The following is a 25575-nucleotide window of genomic DNA, read 5'->3' as shown; positions in this document are numbered from 1 at the left end:
AAGGAGATTTGGGATTCTCCGGCTCCAGCTCCCTGGTTTCACGGAGCCTCGGGACCAATCCTGCCCGGCTCGGCCAAGGTTATCCCGGTCCTCGATCCAACCGGGGTCAGACCTCAAAGCAGGAGAGATTAGACGGTGGTGGAGGAGGAGGAGGAGGAGGAGGGGCGGGGGGTGTGTGGAATTAATCCCTTCTCGCCCTCGTCTCCCCCTGTAAATCCAGCCCGGCCGCCGGGATTGCAGGATCCCGCCTCGGGGAGCGAGGAAGCTTTGGGGGGATCAACCTGGCCAGATCCCACCGGGATCCCACCTTCCCCCTGCCAGCACCTCCTGCCTACCACCTCACCTCCTGGTCCACCTGACGCTTCGCTCTCGGTCCTGGCAGAGGCTCCTGGGGGCAACTCACCCTTTTTGGGGACATTCACCCTATTTCGGGCACCGGGAGTGAGGGATCGACCCCATCCTCCTCCTCCTCCTCCTCCTCTTCCTTCTCCTCTTCCTCTCTCCGCCATCTCAGGGCTCAACTGCATCCGAAGATGACGCCAAACGCCAGCCGGGCAGCGGTCCTCGCGTTTTCAAACATTTTAGGCATCTCCACGGGGAAGGAAACCAGCTCCAGCGGCACTCCCCCCGCCCAAAGAAAAATAAAAATTAAACATCTCACACAATAACGACCCCTGGAACAAAGCCCTGGTGGAAATAACCCAGGAGAAGACCTCCGCATCCCGCCAGAATTCCCCCCTCGAGGAGGAGAAAGACATTTGCTGACGCCCGTACGTGTTTGTTTGATTTTATTAGGACCGACACATTCATCGTATGTCACAACTTCACCGATCGATGAGCTTTAGAAAATAAAAAACAACCGAAACCGCCAGCGCCAGCCAGCAAGATAATGGGGCTTATATAGTAACACGTCTGAAAAAGGCATTAAATGCGTCCTCCCCGTCCCCGTGTCCCCCCCCCCGTCCCCATGTCCCTCCCCATCCCCAAATCCCACTTCCCCATTCTCACAGCTTTGATTGTATCCATAAGCATGGTTTGACAGGAAAAAAAAAAAAATAAAATGTTTCCCAGCTGCCAGGTTATTCTCACAAAGAGGCTAACTAGAATTTAAAAAAAAAAAACAACCAAAAAAAAAAACCAACCAAAAAAAACCCCAAACCCACCCCCCCCCCCCAAAAGAAACCCCGCAACAAACAAAAAAAAAAAAAAAAAAGAAAAATAAAAAGGCCAGGAATTATTTTAATGTTAAAAAATAAAATAAAATAAAAGCAGATATGGCAACACTACTAGTAAAGTGGAATACATCACAGAAACCAAAGTCTTTTTGCAGGCAACACTGTTTGGAGAGAGGAGAACACTTGATGGGTGAAAAAAGTGAAGTTCTAAATTATATACAATAGTATCTAAGGGTGGCTTTGAAAAACAGTCTCCTTTAACGTGATTCAAGGTTTAACTTGCCGTTATCTATTGCTTATTTATTCAGATCCATAATAACACTTAGAGAGACGGATGCGTAAAAATGAGACACCGTGGAATAAAGAAAAACCAAAAAAACCAGCTTTTCGTATGAAAACGCCACGTGTACGCGCTTGTCCAATGTGGAATGTACCTACAGTCATTTCATGGGCCAGGGGCTTCTCCTCGCTGCGCCGCTCCGGTAGGAAAACCGGCCGGTCCGGCTGGCAGGAGAGCCAGGACGCGCTCGCCTGCTGGCGATGAGCTCGTGGGAAGCGCCCACAAGCCTCTTATCACCCCAAAACTCGTTTCCAGGCGGAAAAGTCTGACTTGCCCGGCTGTGAACGGACAGGATCCGAAAGCGTCTGGTAGCGAGATGGAAAAAAGGGGCAGAAAGCCCTAATCCTTATGAAGGACGAGACTCAGTTGTTAAATTTTAAGGGGTATCCGATGGCTTTTTCCAGGCACTCTACCAAAGAGCCGGCGGAAAGAAAATCCCTCTCCACTTCCACAAATTTGATGTAGATGGATTTGGGCGACACGCCGGGCTCAACGATGCAGTTCTGAGATAAAAAGGCGTTGATCCCGACCCAATCTTTGCTGAAGGTTTTGGTGTTTGCCTGAAAGTGTAAAAACAGGCACTGCTGGAGAGTCCGGACCTCGGCGATGCCGAGGTAACAGTAGATAATCCGGGCGGATTCCATGTCCACCCGGAGGGAGGCTTGCGGCGAAGGGACCTCCAGCTCCCCTTGAGTCTCATTGCCAGGATCGGTCCCCCTGTGCTCGGCTAGCGGGGAGAGGGGCTTCTCGTGGCACTCTTCATAACCGATGGCGTACAAGCCGGGGCTTTTGGGGATCCCTCCCGGCAACAAATACTGGACGACGTTTCCTCCGGTGGGTTTGGAGTGAGCAATAGGTATCCAGTCGATCTCCATGTGCAGCTCCAGGCATCGGGCTTCGCTGATGGTGATCTCCAGGAATTTGTAATAAACGTTTTTCCAGTTCATTTTCTGCACTCTGGTCATGATAACCCGACCCTCCGGTTTTTCCGAGTTGAAATATTCCCGGAGCCGCTTGCCGAGGGGTACCTGCGAGCTGATCTCCGCGTAGTGGTAACGAATATCCTCCTTCCAGCGGGTGTTGTAACCGATGCCGAAAATGGCCAGTTTGTTAGAAAGATGTAGCCGGGAGAAGTCCGTCCAGCTCTGAAACAGCTCCCACTTCAACTGGACCGACTCCAAGATTTGCATAATATTCTGCATGACGTCACGCTTCCTGGAAATTAAAAAACACAGACAGAAGCATAAAGGCATCAGTAAACTGGCGCTGCGAAACCACCCTGGCAACCTGCAGAAAATATTAATCCCTTTCAGCTTCCTCAGCTGCTTTTTAAGCCATAGGTATTTTATTACTATATACCTCCTATATTGCTACGTGACTTTCTGGTTTATAACCCCGCCCCGATGGTTGCTTTTTAATTAATCTCAGCAAAATCACAGAAAAACCCAACCCAACCCCCTTCCAGTATCGGAAGCAAACGCTGATCTCTGCTGGAAATGGAATTGCATGCCAAAAGTTCTGCGGGAGAGAACCCGGGAAAGCAAACGATCGCCGATAAACCCCCAAGTCCAGCTTCCAAGAACGATTTCTGCTCTTCCCAACCCCCAAAAAAGACACAGCGTGGAAACGTCCTTCTCCCACCTGCGTTGGTCCGAAGCAACCGCAAGCGAACACGCGCCCGGCACCACTGAACAAACTCAGTTTCTGGGAGAATAACTGTAAAAAATGATGACAGCCCGCGGTCCGTCACAGACCACCGGAGCTGCAGCCCTAATTTGCAGCTGCCACTCAAAAAGCTTCCATTTCAAATTTACCCCCAAATTAAGTCCAGCGAATGAGGCTGGAATTGTAAAAACCACAAAGCGGTGCGCCAAGCCCCTCCGAAAGGCTCGGTCCCGGAGCTGCATCCCAAACACGGCTCAAGGGACCGACCCCGCAGGGCAGAAGATGCCGGTGAAGGTGACACAACCGATGCGGCCACCCGCTGCGGGACGGACGGCAGAAATCCCTCTGGAGAGCCAATAAAGAAATCCCCGCGTTTCCAAAAGTTTCTTTTCGCTTCCAGTAACGACGCCGGCATCCAAGCAAGTTTCCACGGATGGATTTACGCTTTGCTAAGCCATCGGGAGAGCGCGTTCGCGTGCGCCTGAAGCAAGCTGGAACAGCTTCCTCTAGGATGAATGAGGCAGTTAGGGCGTAATTAGCTAGTAAGGAGAACTACTAATTTTAGGAGTTATTGTCCTATAATCAAAGCTGTAGGAAGATAATGCGACTCGCTTGGTAATAGAGAAATCTCTCTCGGTCCAACAAACGGGATTTAAGTTTGCTCCGTGCAAGCCCTCGCCTGTAGCTGCTGTGCCGCACCTGTAAAGCCGAACTGCAATCACACCGGGGTCCCCACGTGCCCACAAGGACCTTTCCTCCCCCCACGAGGACCCTTTCTCCCCCCACGAAGACCCTTTCTCCCCCCACATCCCACCAGGAGAACATCTTCATCAGTTCCACGTGACACCAGTTTTCTTCTTCTCAAACCTCCCTCCTCTCGCCGGTTCCTTTGCCGCAGTCGCTGACGGGCCGGAGATCAGCCTTCCCCAGCAGCTTCCCAGTGGAGTCCAGCACGAGACTGGTGAGGGACACGGAAGGCTTTAAGCAAGAGCAGATATGACCTCCCTCAAACCGCACATGGAAACCCCTGGGACTGACACTCTGGCAGCTGCATTTCTGCCCAATAAATCTCTACTTGGAGATTCTTCCATCAAATCAACGCAGAGTTTCAAAAAATAGAACAAGGGTTGGGAGCTGCAGACCCCGGCTGTGGTGCTGGAGAGGTCCAACCTCGCAGCACCCGCTCTTACAGGTGTGAACACAACGCAGGTGATTTTGGGAAGGTTCTCCAAGCGCTGGTTGTCCTTTAGGTGATCCGGTACCCACGGGGCAGAGTGCAGGCACCAGGCTCAGCACTGCGGAGCTTCGTGTCGAGCAGTTCCGTGCACGACGGCCGGAGCACACCAGCGCTGCCAACCTCCAAGCTCCCCGGAGCGGGTCCGAGCAGTCCAGGCTGGGATCGCTCACTCCTCGGAGCGACAGGAGGGACCACATCCATCCACATGCCGTCTATCCTAACTATTTAGCAGCAGTATCCATGCCAGAAGATTCCCGGACAGACCTTCAGAGGCGTTTTGGCAAGCACACCTCCGCCACCATCGCAGATCGGAGCCTAAACGAGTTTCCAGAGCACCAAGGAGGGGACCTGCCTGGCAAGCGGAGCCGAGTTTGAACCAGGGGGGTTTAAAAACGCCTGTTGCACTGTCAACAAACTCCTGTTCCTTATTTTAAGATACTTCTGAGGAGTCATTTCCACTTCCCCCCGTCTAGCAGCAAGGAGAGGAACACCATACAAGAGAAACCCAAATTCACCCCAAATCCATTTCTGTTTACATACAAGCACCGCGGCACTCCCGAACCGTTTCAAAGCTTCTCTACAGCTTCTTCAGATGCCGAGCAGCACAGCACGGCTACGTTTGGAAAATGTCTTTTTTTTTTTTTTTTAGGCTTTTGGATGTTGTGGATTCATTAGTAAAATTAAGGTTTGCATCTGAAACCAAAGGTTTATATGAAAAACGTAGCATTGTTCACCCATTAAGGAAAAGTATAAAATCGAAGAGCTCCGAGGATGGGACACGGCTGTAGCCAACTACGAGGAATCCACTGGGATGGCAACTCCCTGCAACACCCCACAGAGGGTGGAGCGGAGCGGAGCCTCCGTGGTGATAAATGGGAAAAAATGGTCCTCTAGCACTGATAACCAGCCCATCTGGTCCCCTGAGCCACCGGTTTCTTGAGACCTTGCCAAAGTGCTATCCTCTTGTGAACTTTGCCCATTTTAGTATCATTTTAATACCAAAACGCACCTCCACCCCGAAGGCTACCCGCCTCCAAGAAGCGACCGCTCCTCTCCGAGTCTGCGCCTTCCATTTCTTGTCAACTATACCTTTACGTGAAGCGAGAGAAACGTACACCGATCGTGGTAAAACATACGTAGGACTACAGTCGCTCAAACTCCACCTTGAAGGTAGAAAGGATGTAAAATAGCCAGGGAAATGGGGAATTTTTGGAGGAGAAGGTATCACCGCGAGCAAGTCAAGGGAAACTCCATCTCAGCCTACCGGGATCGGCCGACGGGCTGAGCCTTGCTTCTCCCCCCCTTGGGCGAGATTGACACTGAGCACTTTTCTCAGGGATCTTAAAAAAAAATATCTCTCTAGAGAGTACTCCTTAACATTTATAGCCAGGCTGTGTTATTTATAACCTTTTCATGCATTTTATACTTAATAACATCATATTTGCACGTGCTTTCTTGCAGGCAGAAATCACCGGCAATCCAAAAAAACCCCGTTATATCTGTTGCACAAATAAAACCGCACTGTTCAAGTAGCCAGTTGTCACAGTTTCTCACTGAACACGACCAAACCCTGGAGTATGACAGGACTGAAGGTGCAGACCGCTCTTAGTGCATCCAGAACAGTGATGGTTTAATTTACACATTAAACATGACTAGTAGTGGCAAATTGGATATCGCTCAGAATTTAAACCTTGCTGCACCCAACCTCCCGTTCCGGTGAGGAGAGTTAGAAAGCAAGGGGGTTTACTTTCTGCCAAATTTCTCCATCTCTTGGAGCGTAACAGATGTGCAAGGCCACCTTTGGGGGGTGGGGGACACGGCCAGCGCTGGCAGAGCATCGGGCTGTTTGGTGGCACGCAGCCGCGTTCCCCTGCTGTTACACACTCAGCCGACTCGAGACAGACAGCTGAAGTCAATTTAAAGAAATCAGCCCCATCCAAACCCAGAGACAGGAGAAAGCAGCGTGGGTAGATTTTCATTCAACAGAGCTAAGAACCGAGAGAGAGAAAAAAAAAAAAAAAAAAAAGGGAAGAAAAAAGCCCCCACCTTTATTAATTACACTATAAATACTGTCGCTAAGTTTAGTGCGGCACAAAATAGAGCTGAAGCTCTGGTGAAAAAAATTAGTCACTCAAACTGCTCCTGCTGGGAAGAGGAATAATTTTGCTAGAGATGATCTCCGGCAGCACCTCACGTATGGGAGAGAAGGGCTTTCCACAGGGGGAATCCATCACTTCGAGCCCAGAGGAAGCAATAGGAAAAACAGAATTTTAAAAAGCTCTGCTTTTTGGTTTTAGCATCTCCTCTTCCTGCTTCCACCAGGACTTGATGGCTCGGGGCATCCCGCTGAGCTTTGCTTTCCCAGGCTTTATCCAGCATCTCCACGACTCAGCTGGGCAGAGGTATTACAAGCAGCAAAGAGTCAAACTGTTACCATTATTTATTTTTCAACAGAAAAAAAAAATCTCAGCTAGCAGAGGGTTTTTACCCTGTGTCACAGGACAATCTCATTGTTCATCTGCAGAAGGTGCCCTAGAGCTGGATTTCACCCTATCGTCACACCACTACCTCCCTGCTGGAGACTGGCCATCTGCATTTCTTTCTCCTCGGAAGCTTTTGCAATTCAAATGAGGAAACACGCGAGACAAGACGTGGTGCAAATTTGTTCTAAGGCTGTTTCCAAACAAAAGCAGACTTCAAAGAGGCTGAAACAGCTGGTTTCAGTGAAGGACCCAGCTCCCCGAGCTTTTTCTAGTTCATCTTCACAAAGCCCGCAAGTGAATCAAACCACTCCTCAAATAAATTGAAAATAGCAGAACAGAGTCTTAAGTAGCGTTTCACTTTTTCAAAACAGTTTATTTGGAGGCAGCAGCGTGCCAAGGGGATGCAGCAGCTGAGCCGACGTGGGGAAGGAGCATCCAGCTGACGGAGCGCAGGACCTGGACGCAGCTTACCTATTGCTCTTCGCTTCTTACACCGCTGAAAATTAGGCGGCCCAGGAAATCCTTACACACCTTGGAGGCCAGTTATTTACTACCTGAAGCTAAGGGAGGCAGCGCTGCCCGTGCTAACGTGCCGTGCAGCTTGCTTGGAGACGCAACGCGTTAGGTTTGCTGGCGCGTGATCAGGTCCCGGCACCGGCGAGAACAGCCGAACCCTCGCAGGCAGCAGCAGCAAAGCGAGTTCCCTCCGTCTCTGCAGGTTTGTGGCCAGTTGACAGCGGCAGAAGCCTCACACGTGTGTGTTTTATTGGGAAAAGAAGGGCCAGAACAAATTCCAGCACCCAAAGAGCTCAGGGATAAGTTTCCCATAGCGAGCATCTCGGTGGCACTCTCCCACCCTCTCTGCTAGAAAAATAATGTCATGGTGCACATCTGCTCCCGTGGTTTTCTGCAAGCTGCTTAGCTCCAAAAAAGCCCTTCGAGAAAACCCAGGGGAGGGACAGAAGGAAGCAAATGCAAGATTTTAGCAATACATGTGCTTATAGTCCAGCATTGTCACTTTGCAATTTCTCTGTGTCAATAATCACATCACAAGGTTCAGCAAAGAATTTGAAAGCGCTGCCGCTCCCCCCAATTTTATTGAGATTATTTCTCCCGAGAATCTGCACTTGACCAAGAATGCAGATGAACCGAAGCCCCCCCACCTTCTTTGAAATAAGTTATATGTATTTCAGAACGCTGGCCAAAGAGGTGAAAAAGTCTGGCATCTATTTATCGTCTGTGGCTTTTAAGAATGGGCGCAATTTTACTTTTTGAAGATAATAAATAAATACTCAGCTTATCTTCACATCAGCCATGCCTCCCCTGACTGCTTTTAATCTACTAAGTCAGAGTTTAAAAGTTCCTTGCTCTCATAAAGGAGGGGGAAAAAGCAGTTTTCTGCAAAACTCTGTGTTGGAAGATGCTTTGTGCTTCCACTGAGCACGTAAGATGTGCTTATCACCCGCACGCTTCACAAAATATCCGACAGTTCAGAGACTTCTGTGCACTTTGCAGGGAGCTTGGGGAGGGCAGGGGGGAAGACCAGAAAACTCTGGAAGGTCTAATCTACCAAATCTAATCCAGCCGTCCATCTGCACATCAAAACCTGAAGAGAAGATTCAGGCAGTTCAAGCCTCCACCCCAGAAAATTCAGGACTATTTTCTATGCAGCTCCCTAAAGCACACCTTGAAAGGTAGAATTATCCCAGAACAGTCCTAAGAAACTGTTCAAAGAGGTAATAGTAACATTTATCGTGAAAAAAATTATTTTTCTCCATGTCATCCCTGACTTGCTAAACCGAATTTGCTCCGCATTAGCAAAAGAGTCACCTTCAGGACTGTGAAAATCCATCTGAAGCAAGGAGTTTGATGCAGTGAGGCCATTACAATGAAAACCACTGCTGCTTTTTTTTTTGTTTGTTTGTTTTGGAGGATTTTTTTTTTCATTTAGTTACAGTAAAAAGCCTCTGTTGCATTACTAACCAGGGACACTACGTTAATGTATACCACGCTGATGGCTTCCTACCCTGCAGGAGCTCCTCTTCCAGCGAAGGAAACACCAGATTGATTTTGGATGACTCTACAAATGCCTGTCGGGGATCTCACGCGTGGAACCCACCCAGAGGGGTCTGCGAGCCAATTTGTGACGGGTCACTCCCTCTGCAGAGAGATCTGCAACCACCCTGCACGTTTTAAACCCCCCTAAAGGTCAGAAGCAAGCAGACCCTGGTCCAAGTAAACACGGCACAATTCCTTTCATTTTTTGCAATGCTCTGTGTTATTGTTGGCGAGGCAAGGGACGTTCGCATGCTCAAAGCATTTGAAATGCTCCAGTATATGTCTGATTAAACTGATCCAAAAGGTTACAAGTCAGCTCTGGAAAGTTATAAAAATAATAATAATAAAAAATAACAAGCTTTGGCATGCCTTCCCACCAAGGGGGAGAGATGCATGAACTTTTCCTGCAAGCATTACTCACACCAAGCCAACAGTACACACCACTACTGGGTTGATGCGTCCCTCTTCTCGCTCTTTCTTTCCTCCTGTATTCTCTTTTTTCCTTACATCCAAAGGAGCAAACTTCAGGCAAATGGGACAAAACCCCACCAAAACCCAATCAAAACCAGGATTACAAATAAATCCAAGAGTTTGGCCTCGTGTCACGATACCCACAGCCTGCTCAAACACAGCCCTGATGAATCTGATACGTATTTTATCCACATTTTAAGTCCTTGCATTCATGTAGTAAAGTTCTTGTTTCGTTTGCTGAATGACGAAGCCAAGAAGAAACAGAGTTGTGAAGCTTTTCAGATGTTCTGAGGTAACTGGAATAATGCATAAAGCAGATTCAACTGTATGAATAGTCTTGCACAATGTATTTATAATTATAATCAGAAGTCTCAAATATCCTCCCCTCCTGCACAGCATCCCCAGGGAAATACTTTTCAGGGTAAAACATTCATAAATTACTTACTGTGCATCTTCTGAAGATTCCTGTTTTATCTTTAAAGTTCTTTTTGTGGTAGGCATTTCATCTGAAAGGTAAAATTCCAACACATTATTATATTTTAAATAATGTTCCCGAGGCATTATTTTTTTTTTAAAGGCCAAAATTAAACAAAAAAAAAAAAATCAGTTACTTCCTAAGCTAGGCTAGAGTTCTGCACGAGACAGCCCCAGTTCCTAAATCCTGCATAACTGAACAGTGTTGGGGCGTTGGTTTTTTTTCTCCTTGAAAGTGACATGGTCAGTTAAGATCTGCATCTATCTCTGCAAGTGCAAAACCTTCAGACTACAATTCCTGCTATTAAATCACAAATCAATTTAATTGCAAACTACATTGTTTTAAAAAAAAAAAAAAAAAAGAGGAAAAAGAAAGAAAAAAGGCTGGTCTGCTTTCAATGGTGCGTTTGAAGAGCAAGGACCCGAACAAATGCATCTGTATTCCATTTAGATGCTGTGTGCTAAGTGCTTTTCTCATAACTTCTCTGAACATTACGAATATTGTCAGCCCAAGTGCACGCAAATGCCTCCGATTTGACTGAAGGAAAATGGTGACAAACCGGGAAACCACAGTTTGACTCACTAGAATGAGTCGAACTAGATTGAATTACCCATCGTTTACATACATTTTGTAACACACTCTTCTCCCCACTGTTTCTCTCCCATATATTTCTGACTTCTAAATCCCCTGGGGAAGGAGTCGGAGGGAACTGGAATGCAGTTAACAACCAACTCACAAATTTTAACGTTAAACTGTGATTTAAGCCTCTTTCAAAGCATCCCGATTCACCGGTCCCCCGAACACAGGTGAGTACAGATACATGACTGCATCTCCTCTCCCTGTTTCATCCTACAAACCACAACGGAAAAAAACCATCATCGTACCATGAGCCTTTTTATCCAATTCACCTCCTAACTACCGCTTCGCTTGGGTGCCCGTTGAATTTGATAGACTTAAAATTTGATGCTGTGAAAACAACCCCCTTGCTCAGACGATGGAGGAACATGCACCCTTAGGATCAGTGGCTCAGGAGAGATAAATATGCTTAAAGAAACCCACTTCTCCACAGAACTGCTCAGATCAGTGTGCGTTTTCAAGCAAAATGTGGTACCTTGCTCCATGTAACACAGTTCAGTAAGCCACAAGCAACAACCAAGTCTCCAAATTAATTAATATATTGATCTTTCTGCAGAGACACCAGTAATTCAGGCAAGAAAAGCATGCGGAAGAGTTCAGTTTAGGTTTCAATTCTGGAGCTTGAGCTTGCCTTTTTTTTTTTTAATTTAAAAAGGCCACACATCTGGATATAAGCATATTTACATGTGGAAAACACGTATACAGAGTATAAGTGAAGAAGGAGTAACATTCTTTTTTTATAGTCATTGGTATTAATAGCAGCAGTTTGAAGTTCTGTTCATAATTAAAGCCAATGGGGTTTGAACAGTAACGTCCAGGTTCAACTGGCACCCAAGGACCTCCAAAGCATGGCAGCACTGAAAGGGAAAGCGTCTCCCTAATCCTGTGAGGGGAAGTAAAACTGAGGGGAAGGAGAGACAGGGAATGCATCACCTTCTCCCTCCACCGTTTCTGGCCACACAGCCCTTATTTCCTCCTGTTAGGCTCCTTAAACTCAAGTCCTGATGATAAAATACTTCAGGAACCACGGTTTGCTTTTGATGACGATCTGGGGAATTTCCTTCCCTTTTCTCCCCAAGGACATCCCAGCATCTCGAGCACATCATGTCCAAAATGTGGAAGCTGGTACTGAGATATGCACACACCAGACAGGTATGAGCACAGGGCACAGGTAAAATCAGAGGATGAAGATCCTCCAAGGTGGGATTTCTTACCCAATTCCTGTTCACCGGTCTGGTAGCAATGAAGATCCTGACTGTGGTTTCCCCAGTCCTCCTGGGAATACTCCTCCATCGTGCTGCCGTCCGACTCCAGCTCCTGGTACAAGCCGCTGCTGTTGATGAGGACAGGCTGGCAGGGCTGGGAGTCCCATCCTCCCTGCCCAAACACCTGCTCCAGCTGTTCAAACGTGTAGCTGCTTTTCCTCTTCCCAACACCATGCTCCTTCACGCGGCTGTAGCACCTGCGAAGGGTCTAAGACAGAAAAAAAGCACGTTAATCAGGGGGCAACTGGTTGGAAGGACATACATTCACTTGCAGACAGTTACACAGCTGCTAGGCAGAGTTTAGGGTTTGGGTTTTTTACTTGTGCTGATGAGTATTTGTCTCAGGCTCACGAGCTAAATGCAATGCTCCCGAATTAATCTACACCCACCAGGAAGCATTGCACGTATCTGACATTGCCACTGCAGCAATTTAGCGTTAACATCTACGACACAGGACAAAGTTGTGTAGCAGCTACAGGTTCGTCAGATTTAACTTGGGCGATTTATTCTCTTCCCCACGTCAAAAAAATCCCCAGATCTGCTATGTAACGAAGGGGGAAGAAAAAAAAAAAAATTATATAACAAAAATACCAAGAAACCCCCAGTCAGAGATACCAACCAGCCAAGAAAATGCACACCTACTACGAGGAGGAGAAAAGCAGAGCTGGTGTTGTGCCCACAGCTTGGAGAAGGTAAAGCAGGGAGGGGAGAGAAAAGAAAAGAGAAAGAAGAGTCCCCCAAAGCAAAGACGGTCCAACCTTCCTCACTCTGGTAAGAAGACACAAAGGTGCAAAATGTATATGCCTAAACTATTTAGCTAGGAAAATATATATTACTTACATATTTTGCATTCCTTACTAACTCACTCTGCCTCTTGTGAAGCTGCTGAAATTTAAAAGAGGTCAAATCAATAATGCTCCAAATTCCCAGACTTCGATATCAAGCATTAAGAAACAATGCTAAGACGGCTCTGTCTAATAAACCTTTAAAAACAGCGCCGAGGCCGAAACCTCCCACACAGACAAGATGCAAAAGCCTCATCTACTTTTGGGGATCCCTTTAACACCCCGCACCGATGGCTGACGCTGCACAATCGCAAGGCAAAGCCATAGAAGCCTACAATCTCCATCCGTTTTCCCCTGAATCCGGAGGAACACACAACTATTTGGGGGTAAAAAAAATAAAAATACATCTTTATGCGCATCCCTCAACGTGGTTTTCATTTTAGCGCCGCTCTACTTTTGAAAAATAATGATGCGCCCCAGGTTTGATGGACTTTGATGGTTTTCAGATTGGTAGAGCGCTAGAAAATATTTTTTTTTTCATATTAAATCTATTAGATTGTTCAGGTTCTAGCTTGAATGACAAAGCCGCCTCTGTACTTCAAGAGAGGCGTTAATCTGGGAAGAGCTAGTCCTGTCACCTTGCTTTCTGGAGAAGGACTGTAACGGACTTTCAAACACATACAATTGCAAAAACCGCTTGTTTTTTCCCCCCAAAAAGCAACTTTTACATCTCCAGCAAGCTCAAACCTACCTAATGCTCCTCATATACTGGTTTAACAGCATCAGCGGGAAAGGAATACATTTCTAACCAGTTTCCTCGTCATATTCAGAGCCCTGGGGGCAGAAGCAAAACTGCTAAGCAGCAAGTCAGTTTTACCCTGCTGTTTCAAAAACAAACACACACACACACACAAAAAGACACACACAGAAAGAACACAAAATAAAAAAAAAAACCCATATAAATACACAGGGAGCAATAAGCAGAGTTATTCAGTGGTTTAAGGTGGAACCTTTCCCAGTTCTGCCTTCGCTACCTCTCGGGATAAACAGGCAGATCCTCTTTGGATGGGCACCAGCACATTTTCAGTTTCTGTCTGCAAGCAGGGTAGAAAACAACCGCCTATGTCAACTTGAAACCAAAGACCTGGCCAAGAAACCTGTCAATATTCACCGGATGCAAACTAGGTGTCCTAGCGCTTGGGGTACAGATAAATTTGGTTGTTAAAAATTGGTTTTTTCACTCCCATTTCTCTCCTTTCAGCTCAAATCTCACTGAGCGATACAGGCGAGCTCTTGTTTCGCTCCCAAACTCTTTCTCTAATCCACCCAGGTCAGATTTTCTTGAAATATATTTCCCAAACCCCAGTTCTTACATCTGCCTCAGCTTATCCGTCGGAGTTAACCGCAGATTTAGAGCCTCTAGCTGAATTATTATTAGCAGCCTTTAAGCTAAGCAAACCGTCTCCAGTGCAGTTAACCAAAAACCATCAAAACTCTTGCCCAAGCCCTCTCGGGAACCCTCAACATCCACAGTCACTTGCTCCGTTTTAAGCGTGTGCTTCAAACATCTCTCTCTACCGATGGAGCTAGAGTATCTCACGCCAGGTTGCAGTCTAGTAGCAATTAATTATTTCATTCAGGCTGCAAACTGGCTTATTTTACCATGAAAATAACTTGGCATCAAGTCGATGGAGACTAGGACAAGAATTAAAGGGAGCAATGCAGAAAGGGGGCAAAAATAAATGAACAATACTCTCACTGCTCATTAGTCTTGCAAATCAAGAGTACCTTTGAGGTTCCTGCCTAGATGCTTCTGGACCTGGCTGCGTGAGCTATCTTTTACCTCCACTTCTGGCGGCAGATAACCTAAGGCTTGAGTGAGGTAATCTCACATTTGGTGCTTTCAAAAGCACCACAAGGCCTGTGGCCAAGCAGCTGGTGGCTCCTTGGTCTTGCTTCCTGGAGAACAGAGATTCCCCACTAGCTCTTTCTTCTTGGAGGCACTCTCCAGTTTCTCCAACAGGCAGCCCCCAACGCTTCTCTAAGTGATGTTCACCTCTGCATAACACGGGTCAGCTCCATTTCATGGATGCCCACACGCTTCTACGTGGCAGGGGGTGAGACGGACCAGATCGATGGTTCTTCTTCTGCGGTCGTTTGCACCTCCCATGATGGTTTTCTTCAGAGACCTTGGTAAGACCTAAATAATTGCTCTGACTTCGGCAAACCTCCCCTGGACATTTTATAGCACTCAATGGTTCAGACACCTTTCTCCCAGCAGGTTATTCTGACTGCCAAGATTTAAGATTTAGGTTTTTCTTACGCACCTCCTCTATTCCTCCCGGTGTCCAGCTCAACTCCTGCTCCGTGGTTCCTAAAGTGCACATACATATATTGATACATACAGACAAGAAACCAGTAAATTTAGGACAAGTAACTGAAAACAGACCTGATAACTGCCCAGTGACTGCACAGACTGGAAGAGACCGAGGCTTTTGCTTATTGTTCTGCAGCACTGCCTGCAATACGAAGACAGATTATCCCGCTTAATTTGGAATTATGAAATCCGAAGGAGGAGACAGTCAAAAGCTCAACGTGGTTTTTCCTCACCATTTCTAACTTACGAGCCCTCATCTTCTCTACAAGTGAAGCCACAGGAGAACTGATCACTCTGCAGGAACTACAGCACGACAATCAGAAACACTGGTCAGAAAAGCCTTAGGAAACGACTTCGAGGAAGCCTGTAGACAAAGTTCTCCTCCCAGCAAAAAATAAGATGAGGGAGAACCACACCACAGCAAGCTTTTTCTATATAACCCCAGAGATGGTCCAACACAAGAAAATCCAGATCCCTGATCCGAGATGTGCTCTTACGCGGGGAGATGCTACAAGCTCTGCAGAGCAGCTGGGTGGCCTACAGGTGTGTCCACTTTAATCTATTTAAGTCAATTAAATGATAGCAGTTGCCCTAGAAGGGGTCCCAATGGCACAGAGCACCACTTAGCACAACATTCAGCTCTGAAGATGCTCTTTTACTTAATGGGAGAGAGAAGTTCTTGGCTTCACGTCCCCAAATGAAGAACAGCAGTATCAAATAGCTTCCTCCCTCATCGTGCCAGGATACTCACAAGCAACACGAGATGAAACTATAGCAGGGCAAAAGAAACGGCTTCTGAAACCTGGAGTGGCTGTAGGGCATGGAGGGACAACCGGCACAGCGGAAGGTCTTGCCATCTTCATTCCCAGGTTAGATGGTGGGAGTACAAGAGAACAGGGCTACAGCAGCTGGACAGCTCTGCTCAATCCGCTAGCTCACGAACTTTCAGGTTAAAAGGCGTGTGCAAGGAGAACGTGAGACCTACACAGGATATTTCTGTGGTCTGTTCAGAATAAAAGAAGAAAGAGAACCTTAAACTCTCAAGAGAGCCATATATCACTGCGGAAAGGTAGCTGAGGATTTCAATGTGTCTCCAACACAAGACACCAAGTTGTAATACTCCTCTGCAAAATACAAGCAGCCCTGTACAAACCCACCTCACCCCCCTCAGACTTTGCAGGTGTGCACTGCAGGAGCTGCTGGACCTTTCTGCAAAGGCTCCAGCCCCACAGGTGGCTGCACATCTGCCAGATCACAGCACTCAGGGACACACCAGCAGTCAAAATAAATCACGCCTTGCACCGAAGAGCAAAGCCTCAATTGTATCCTGATGTGCCCCAAACCCACAGGACTTCCTGCAGGATTTGGCTCTGGCCCAGAGGTCTCTGGTATGGAACAAGGGAAGCGATGAGAATGTCCCGAGAGGAGAAAGGCGGTGAGGGGGAACACAGACAAGTTGATCATCTGATTGAGATAGGAATCAGAGATCTCTCTGGACAATGACACGAAGCAGCAAAGTCACCGCAGAAGACACAGATAAGGGATGTCAGTCAAGGCAGGTAAGCCGTGTGTTTTCAAGTTAGGTCAGTCAGCGAGAGCTAGAACCCAACAAAACACACGCAGCAGATTTTCTACCACTGCCGATTTCTAAATCACAATCAAACGTATTAAAAAAAATAAGCTCTTGCCCGGACAGGAATGATTTACAGAAACACTACAGCCAATTGCAGAGGTCAACATAGATGAGGCAGGACTTTGCCAGTGACCAAGAGAGAACGAAGCCAGGGTACAACGAGCTGTGGGCCAGCCAGGTGAGGAAGTCACACAGCGATACGTGGTGCTGAGAGACAATGAACTTCCCCACAGCAGTGGCGGACTGCACCTCGCATCTCAAAATAGTCGCCTGCAAAGAGGCCCTGTGAGTTGCTGCTATTAGAGAGCTGAGAATAAAATTATTCATACCCTTCTCAGGGATTTGATGTTAATCAGGCTAGACAGAGAGAAGAAACTCTCCAGTATTGCCTGTGGAAAGGTACTTCCACACCTGGGCACCTCCATCTGTCGACGTACTGAGCTCCTGGTTTAAGACAGCACTGGAGGAAAAGAAGAGTAACTAGTTAGAGCTTGAGAAGGCAGGCCAGGCAAACCTTCTGCCATGCCCACACCCACCACAGCCAACAACTTTTGGCTCTGTGAAGAGTTTCCATGGGATGGATGCATCCCACAGGCGGAGCCTGGCTTCCAGAGATGCATGAGTAAGGTTCAGCCTACTCCTGGCATGACCTGCTCTAACCCGTTGCTACTTACTTTAGAGCAATGAAAGCCACACTTCAGTAGATTGTCTTGCTTTCAGAAACACCCAATTCCTAAAATCAAACTTGAAGTTTCACACCTCCACTGCGATCAGGACAGACATCTTTATGCCACCCACAAAACCTTCCTTTCAAGGAAAACACGAACTGCAGCAGTGTAGACCAAAGAGGTCCGAGATGTCCTCAAGAGGTCACATCTCTGCTATCAGCAAGCCACAAGAGACCACACAGACTCCAATTCCTGCTGGTTCTCACTCTCACATGAACAAGCGGAGCAAGGCCAGAAGCCCCTCCAGAAGATGAAAAGCAGCACAAACCTTCCCACAAGTGGGAGGGAAAACGCTCCTCTCCAGAACAAGCTTCAGCCGAGTGGCATGAAGCATCAGTGTGGGTGGCACCACGGGGCAAGCTTCTCATGCAGTTCAGAAAGCTAAAAACTTTACAGACAACAGCATCCTAGTAGCGTGTCGCTGCCAGTCCTGGGGCAGAGGGTCTCTAGAGGAAGGTCCATGCCACTTGCCTTCAGCAGTGCTGAGAAAATGTCACCAGTGGAAAGCAATACCTAAATCCACAGGAAAAGCTGGAAGTGAAATACCAAAAGGTAGCTTTAACTCCAATTTTCACCAGGACCAGTGGTTGAGGGTTGGTGACTAATGAGACCACAACAGTTCGGAGAGCATCACCTACTCGGCCCCCAAATTTATACACCTAACAGCACGGACCATAACCAGGGAGAGTCATAAAAGTGAATCTGCCTCTGCACTGGTGCTCAAAGCTGCGTGCTTTCACACCAGCTTCATTCCGGTGAGCATTTCAGGTGCATCCAGTCACTTCTGAAATAATTAAAGTCCATGATCAACCATCCAACACCTCCTGCACTGTTGCTGTTGGCACTCTTCCCTGATGTCAAAACAGCCTCTGCAATAACTGATGCTGATGGGATGTCCAAAATTTCTGCCTGCCTGCATGTGCTGGGCTAAGGGCAAGTGATAAAAATCGGGAGGAGGATTTTTAACACCTTCCCAAGTCAAAGAGCATGACAGGGAAAAATTGTGTGCTCCCACACAAAGATTTAATGTTCATAAATCTCCCAAACTGAGATTTAATGTTCAAGTTTAACAAGTTTGTCCTTCTGCAATGAGATCCTGGCCATCAATCCTTTCTGCCTCAATGACATATCCTGCCAGCTCGCTCCCAACTCCCTCTGGGAATCATTTTGCACCCATGCAATGAGCGCTGGCCGACCCAGGTACACCAGAATGACCAGACGAGAACATCAGAGACGCACAGCGTGGCTGGAGAAGCTGCTGGACAGTGAAGACACTAATCCTGCATGTGCAACGTGAGTCAGGTTCCTACCAGCACAACACTGCTCCGCAAATACCCCGGCTGAAGAGAGTGGATACAGCTGCTCTGCAAGAGGGTTTGCTCCACATGATGCTCATCTCCCAGAGATGCTCCTCTGCTGCAGCCCCACAGTACGTCCAAGAAGGAGTAAAACAAATAAATCTGTTCTTTGTTACTGAAAAGTTTAGTTTTTTCCAGCTTATACATGTCAACGGAAAGTTGCTCCAAACTACCAGGGCCCGTGATACCCTCCAGTGAGAAGCTGGGCTGCTGGAGAGGATTCAAGAAATGACAAGAAACACCCAGCCTGGAAAAACCAGCACATCTTAATCTATTTAAGCCAAAGAAAGATCTGGAGGTAACCTGAACGCTGCCTGCACACACTGCAGCCGGTGGAGCTACCAGGACAAGGACCTGAGCCTGAGATAACAAACACAAGACAAAGACAAAAGGCATTAAAAATAAATAGGAAGCAAAGCTGTTTTGAAGGTGGGCAGTTGGCTACGAAATGTACTGATGCTCCATCATTTGAGGTCTTCCAATTAAAAGAGAGCCACTCTGCTCAACACCATTGGACCCAATGATGAAATTCTGGGTGAAATCCCATCTCCCATATCACACAGGAGGTCAAACTAGATTACAGCAGGCATGACTTCTGACACAGTCTAGTTAGCGCAGCTTTTCCTTCCTTAAATCTTGAGTGAAGTTGTTTTTAAAATTAGATTGTTTACATTGTAGAGCAGCTGAAACCACAGCCCCATTACAAATAAGCCCCTGTTGTCATTGCTTTACATATGGCTTAAAGCAAGAAAACACCAAGAGCTGATACTCAGGTGTAATTTTTCACTCCTTCCCATTTCATGTGGGTTTGTGGCACTCCCTTCTCCCCTTTGTGCCCGCATTGTCTATGAGTGCTTAAGCAGTGTCTTCAAGGTATTTATTTTTCCTTTGAAAAATGAATGACATGCTTAGCGGACAACCACAACCCCGCAGAATCCTCCAGTCACTCATCCAGGGCGAGGAGGAGGTCACTACATACAGAAAATCCAACACCAGGGGAGCGGGTTTGAGATCAGCAGTGAGACTCACGAATTCCTGCAGCCAGGAGTTAGATGTTGAAGCTGCTTCTCTTTGAATCAATGCCTTGGCATCAACTCCGGGGAGAAGCAAACAAATTTCAGTGACGCTCTCACCAAATAAAAGCAGAAGCTGCATTTCCGCAGTAGCTGAAGAACTGACATGTTAAAAATGCCCCTGAATTAATTTTTACAGTCTCCTGCCGCTGAATGGCAACTTTTAAGGAGGGATTTATCTCTGCTTGAGAAAGGCTCGCTGGCCCCAACCGCAGCCAGGGAATCTCTAGCACTGAAACACTCTCTCAGCTCAGCTAAGCAAAGCGCTGTCAGGAGAGCGGGTCTTTGATTTCTTTCTTCCAGGAAGAAAGATGCATGCAACAGAAGTAGAAATTCTTCCACGGATTTAAAAAAATGCCTAAGATCCGGTATTGAAAAAAAAAACCAAACCCACAACTGGAGCACATAAATTCAAGAACACTCCTTTAAAATAAAGCAAGACTTTGTTGCCTGAAAATTCCCCTTGACTCGCACAGCTCTGCACTCTCAGCAGCAACTGTAAAACCTGAGCTCACCTGCACTTTCCCAGAGTATCCCCCTGCCACTGCAGCCACGTGTGAAGGCTGGAAGAGGATGAAACGATGATGTCCCGGCGTATTACCCGATGGAAAGTGATCTCAAAGAACACATACTGCATATGTCGACTTTTGGCCTTCATACGGCAACTTCACAGCATGAGGCGACGGCTCATTTTTCTGTGGTTAAAAGCAGCTCGAGTTAACAGCTAACCTCCCGCTCCCTGGCTGATCCACCACCACCAGGCGAAGGGCACAAAAACCAGCGCACAAGTCTGGGAAGGGTTTTGCCAAATATTCCGTTGCCTGCCTCAAAACACCAGCGCTAAGGTCAAACCTTAAAACTTAAAAGGCTCTCCACGCACTGCTGCAGAGAGGCGACGAGTTTCAGGATACACAAACCAGGCTAAATCCTTCACCGGGAACATACTGAGGAAATAGGAGGAGGGCTGGATGAAAAGCACGTGCGCTTTTGTAAATTACTCTAACGAGAGCTCTGCATCAAAGGGACAGTCAGAATACATTGCTAAACAAGCAAGGATTAAGGATACAACTTGACATGCCAGGATGAGGAAAACTACAGAGCACAAGACAGCTTTTCCAGGAACCTAACAGGCAGAAATCGAGACGTTTCAATCCTCCTGCAGCTCCCAGTCACTGAGCTCACCAATCCACTGACCTCAGAGCCAAGTCAGAGTCATGGTCTCTTTCCAAAGGAAGAAACCAGCAAAAGCTGCTGGAACTGTTACATGTGAATCCCTAAATTTGAAACAGACACTTCCAGAGCGGCTCAAACCCAACAGCAGTCTCATTCCCAGCTTGCAGGCCAGCACTGCTTATGTGCAGAAAAGCACATGCAGATGTTAAAGAGACAGACGAAAATCTGAACCGGGACCTTACTTTGCATCCTGTTTGAATTAGGAGAGAATGCATCTATGCGATACAACTGGAAAACTTTCTTCTTCGGAGTTGACTTTTTCCTTTCCAGCTCATTTCTAACTCGCTCTTCAAGATCTGGCAGAGTCCAGGGAAGGCAGGTGTCCCGAAGAAAGCCAGTATCGAGTTCTTATCTAAAACGCATTTATAAAAGAAGTTGAATCCAATACGGTTTAAGCACGATTTACATTTATAATACATCAGCAAAACCTTCACACTACTGTCCCTTGGTGGGCATTAAGTATCCTACAAAATCATGGAAATATGGAACATTACGGGTAATAAATGGGATGATGCAGCTATATGCTCCTTCATCACCATCTCCCCGGTTCTATTTTCAGCTCAGACAGCTGACAGTGGAGGACCACGGAGTACCTGTGACCTCCTTGTTCCAACAGTGCGTTCAAGTCGTCCTACTCTGTCTAAGAGATGACTTCAGGCATTGACCCTCCACACCCAGAAGCGATTTTCACTCTTGGCCAAGCTTGAGAGCCAAGCAGCCGATTCCACCTGGAATCCGACAAAAATTGGAATCTTAGGGTTGGGAGAAGCTACCGCCACTATCGTGACAATCCCCGTACGAACGTCAACTCTTGGCTCTCACAAGAAACCCCAGCTTTCAATGAGCATTCATTTCACAGCGATTCCAGTCAAAAAAACCTACGGGGAGCCCAAAGGCTTTGAAAATGACAAACATTTTTGCTCCTCCAGATGAAGACCCCCATGGAGGGAAATCCAGGATATGCAAAAGCTCAGGTAGGTGTAGGGCACCGGACACAACTGATGTCAAACTGTTCTTCACCCGGCAGATGGCCCGAGGACAGGCCAACCTGCGAGTGACCACAGGCACAAGACAGCACGCAGATGGAAAGCGGACAACTCCCTTCCAGCCAGACCTTTCAAGTGGACATTACAGTACTGAAGAAAAATCCGCCCTGATGTACTGTGTGTTGATCTAGAAACACCCAACAGGTCTGCTCTCAGAGCTGTTGCAAGGTGATAAATATAAGCCTTGAGGTCTTTTATTCCCTCTGTGCTGTTTGACAGGTGCGTGATGTGTGGTTCTTTCAAGCTTGAACATTTCACGGGCAAAATGTGTTCAAGCATCACTTCTTAAGGGAAAGGGGGGAATTGTCCTCTCCAACAAGCTCACAAACCGCTGGGAGAACGGGATCTTCCAGCAGTCACCACAACGCTTGCTCTGGCCCCAAAGCAGCCACAACCTGCAGCCAGCTCCATCCAAAAGCATCATCTGAACTGGAAAAGCTAGCTCTGGGCTGCTTGAGTAGCGAGACCCCTCCTCACAACCTGCTCAGCATCCCCCAAAGCATTGATGGTTGCAGAGTCTGCAGCCAGAATTGGGGTAATGATCCTCTGCATTTGCTGCCCAGACTCCCACCACAACCCGAAACCATCAGAGTCTTGCAGACAAAGACAAACCGCCTCAAGCAACTTTTCCATCGTGCATCAGCCTCCGGCAAAGCCCGAAGTTTTACAGAACCAATTTAAGCAACAAGCACCTTGAAAGCCTCTGAGAAAACAAGGGGCTCAAAGAGGTTTCACGGTGCAACAACATTCCTCTCAAAAATATTTGGATGCATTCAGGAGAAATAAATCCCTGAGCAGCAAATACGTGGAGTCAATGAGATGACACAAGGGAAAATACACTGAGAAACTAAAATTTCCATAGGAAGGGCATTTGTTTTGACCAACTACTTGAAGAGATGAAGGCTGTTCTAATGAACAGGGACTAGAGGGCGAGTCTCTCACTTATTCCTGGGCATCCTCGATACTGCAGAATACCTTAATTCATGTGTTTTGCAAATCAAAAACAGCCTGGGCATATACACCTGCAGAATCCCAGCCTAGTTGGGCTGGCTCAGCTGTATCTAATGGATGAGAAGAGGAACAGAGAAACAAACGGCCTCACTGACCCCTAGCAATAACAAGATACTACTTTTTTAACTGATTGGTATTTTAAGCAGCTGCATGGGCAGGGAAAAGGGGAAAATAAAAGCCGGAGGAAGCTTGGAACATTTAACTTGCCCTTCCAACCTTCATTCACATTTAGAAACTGAAACCCCACAGAAATTCCCACCCCATTCCATGACCCTTCCAAATATCTCCTCTTCAGAAAAGCAGGATGCATGGAGCGGCTGCTCCCAAGATGGACACCAAACCCAGCCTTTCCCTTTTCCCCAGGGAACGATGCAACTGGAAAGATCCCTCTTTAAAACCTGCCGCCAAAGGAAACGCAGCCCATCAGGCTGTTTAACGCAGCTCAATTATTAAAGGGGTTTCTGAGACTGCAGCACGCTCTGGTGCAAGCCAGGGGAAGACGTACCCTGTTAAGCAACTCCAAAGCAATGGAGGGAGCCACAAGTGTAAGAGGGCAACCAGAGGCCAAGCCACCCATCATCACTGGATTAACTGGGAGCCCCCTTTTGCAGTGGGGGTTCAGGGAGCAGCAAGTGCCACCCTCTCACACGCAGAAGATGCTGGAGGACGTGTAAGGGGGCTGAATCAACCCATCCAAGGCCACAGTGCCCACCACACTCGGGGCTGAAGGAGGCAACCCAGGGGATGCAGCGCCCAAAAACCCAGGGGAAATGATGCTGCTGGGGGCTGTCCACGCAAGCTGTCCACAGACGGCTGGGACGCTGTGTCCCTCCCCCCTCAGGACCAAAGGATGCTGCCTCAGCCCATCCACGGAGGAGCAACTAAGTGGCTGAACCCAAAGGATGCAGCACTTGGGTCTGAAAGATGCTGCTGGAGGCTGCAGGTGTTAGGGGTGAGCCCACAGGACGCAGCCCCCAGCCCACTCCTGGCCAGGAGATACCAACTGGGCGTTGCAGGGAGCCAGTGCACTGAGCCCAGAAGTAGGGTGCCCTGCACCCAGGGACACAAAGGCTGGGCTGAGCCCAGGGGACATCCGCAGCCAAGGCAAAGATGCTCCAGAAAACTGCCTGTGTGGGGAAACCCTGACCGGGTGTGCCCAGGAGATGGGCTGCCCCACACCCAAGGCCAAAGGATGCTGGGGAAAACTGCTACTGTGGAGAGACCCTGAAAGGCTGCGCCCTGGGGACACGGTGCCCCCAAACCCAGGGCCAGAGGAAGGGCTGAGCTCGGGGGACGCCCACAGCCACGGCCAAAGGAGGCTTCAGGGAAGATCCTGAAAGGATGGAGCTCAGGGGACGCGGTACCCCCGCACCTCGCGCCAAAACCCGGGCTGAGCCCTGGGGACACAGCAGCGCTGTGACACAGGATGCTCTGGAAGACGGCTGGCGTGGGGACACCCCGCGGGGTGATCGCACGGACGGGCCGCGCCCCCCCCCACCCCAGGGCCACAGGACGCCCCGGGAGATGGCCACCCGGGCCAGCCCCGCCCCGCGCCCCGGGGACGAGCCGCCCGCCCCCCGCCGGGGTACCTTGATGCGCTCCCGGCACTGGGAGGGGGTGCGCTCGTAGCCCAGCTCGGCCAGGGCGCGGGAGACGCGCTCGTACATGGCGGGCCCGGGGGCCTTGCTGCCGAAGACGGTGCCGGCGCCCTCCAGCTGCTGGTACCGCGCCTCCACCAGCCGCTCGTTGCCCCAGACGGCGATCAGCGCGTTGGTCTCCGCCGGCGTCCAGGACATCCCGCGGCAAGCGGCGGCAGCGGCGGCGGCGGCGGCGCCGCCCGGCGAGAAGGAGACGGAGGGCGAGGCCCCGCCGCGGCCCCCCGCCCCGCCGCCGCCGCCCCCCAGCCCGGCCCCGCCGGCCGCTGGCCCCGGCCCCGGGCCGAGAGGGGAGGCGCCGCTGGGGGTGGAGGGGTCGGAGAGGCTGGGGTTGCCGTCGCTCAGCGCTCCCGGCGAGCCCGGCGACAGCACCTCCATCTTGGGGATCTTCAGCGGCGGCTCGGCGGCCGGGAGCTGCGAGGAGCCGCAGGACGCCGCCATATTGGAGATGCCGGACCGAGCGGGCGGAAGTGACGCGGGGCTCCCCCGGCGGGCGGGACTTCCGGCACGGCCGCCGCGGCGGGCGGGGCGGGGCCAACGGGGGCGGGGCCCGGGACGGGGAGGGAGACAAGGGGCGTGGCTTGGTGCCAGGGGGCGTGTCCCGCGGGGCCAGGGGGCGGGGCGTGCTGCCGGGGGTGTGGTCGTGAGGGAAGAGGCGTGGCCAACGGGGGAGGGGCGTGGTTTGGATGGAGGGGGCGTGGCCAGAGCGGGGCGGGGCTCATAGGGTGAGGCCAAGGGGGAGTGGGCGTGGTTCCGGGAGTGGGCGTGGGCCCGGGGCTCCGTCCCGCGGAGTCCCCATAGGCCCTGCGCGCTTAGAGCCCACGGACCCCGTAGGGGCAAGGAACCCCACCAGGGACGGCGGCGCCCCAAA

The 25575-nt window shown here is 49.1% G+C and overlaps 1 protein-coding gene across 15 annotated transcripts; it reads right to left on the bottom strand.

Moving 5' to 3' along the window:
• Positions 1-1207: 1207 nt before the first annotated feature.
• On the bottom strand, positions 1208-25159 carry MSANTD2 (Myb/SANT DNA binding domain containing 2). Of its 15 annotated transcripts, XR_005831234.1 has the most exons (6): positions 24639-25159; positions 15040-15109; positions 14918-14964; positions 13342-13424; positions 12646-12690; positions 11966-12013 (listed from the first exon to the last, which is right to left on the bottom strand). XR_005831234.1 is itself a non-coding variant. In XM_040616143.1 (5 exons), the coding sequence occupies exons 1-5, from the start codon at positions 25143-25145 to the stop codon at positions 1878-1880; spliced, it is 1725 nt and encodes a 574-aa protein (XP_040472077.1). In that variant the 5' UTR covers positions 25146-25159; the 3' UTR covers positions 1208-1877. The 15 variants fall into 15 exon arrangements, 9 of the variants coding, with proteins under 9 accessions (XP_040472077.1, XP_040472069.1, XP_040472068.1 ...); XM_040616143.1 differs by lacking the exons at positions 13342-13424; positions 14918-14964; positions 15040-15109 and adding exons at positions 1208-2730; positions 9875-9935 and having other exon boundaries at positions 11755-12013; XM_040616135.1 differs by lacking the exons at positions 14918-14964; positions 15040-15109; positions 24639-25159 and adding exons at positions 1208-2730; positions 9875-9935 and having other exon boundaries at positions 11755-12013; positions 12646-12687; positions 13342-14862.
• Between the last annotated feature and the right edge of the window lie 416 nt (positions 25160-25575).

Source organism: Falco naumanni, chromosome 16, assembly GCF_017639655.2.
Source record: "Falco naumanni isolate bFalNau1 chromosome 16, bFalNau1.pat, whole genome shotgun sequence".
Lineage (NCBI taxonomy): Eukaryota > Metazoa > Chordata > Aves > Falconiformes > Falconidae > Falco > Falco naumanni.
Note: the sequence above shows the minus strand (reverse complement) of the source record. Positions and strands in the feature narration are given on the sequence as shown.

What these genes read in the sequence shown, in the direction of transcription:
- MSANTD2 (XM_040616143.1), bottom strand. Translation starts at nt 25,145, where the DNA reads ATGGCGGCGTCCTGCGGCTCCTCGCAGCTCCCGGCCGCCGAGCCGCCG. An exon ending in AGTGCCGGGAGCGCATCAAG is followed by an intron (nt 12,691 to 24,638) that starts GTACCCCGGCGG and finishes TTTAAATTTCAG; the next exon opens with CAGCTTCACAAGAGGCAGAG. An exon ending in GACCGGTGAACAGGAATTGG is followed by an intron (nt 9,936 to 11,754) that starts GTAAGAAATCCC and finishes TTTACCTTTCAG; the next exon opens with ATGAAATGCCTACCACAAAA.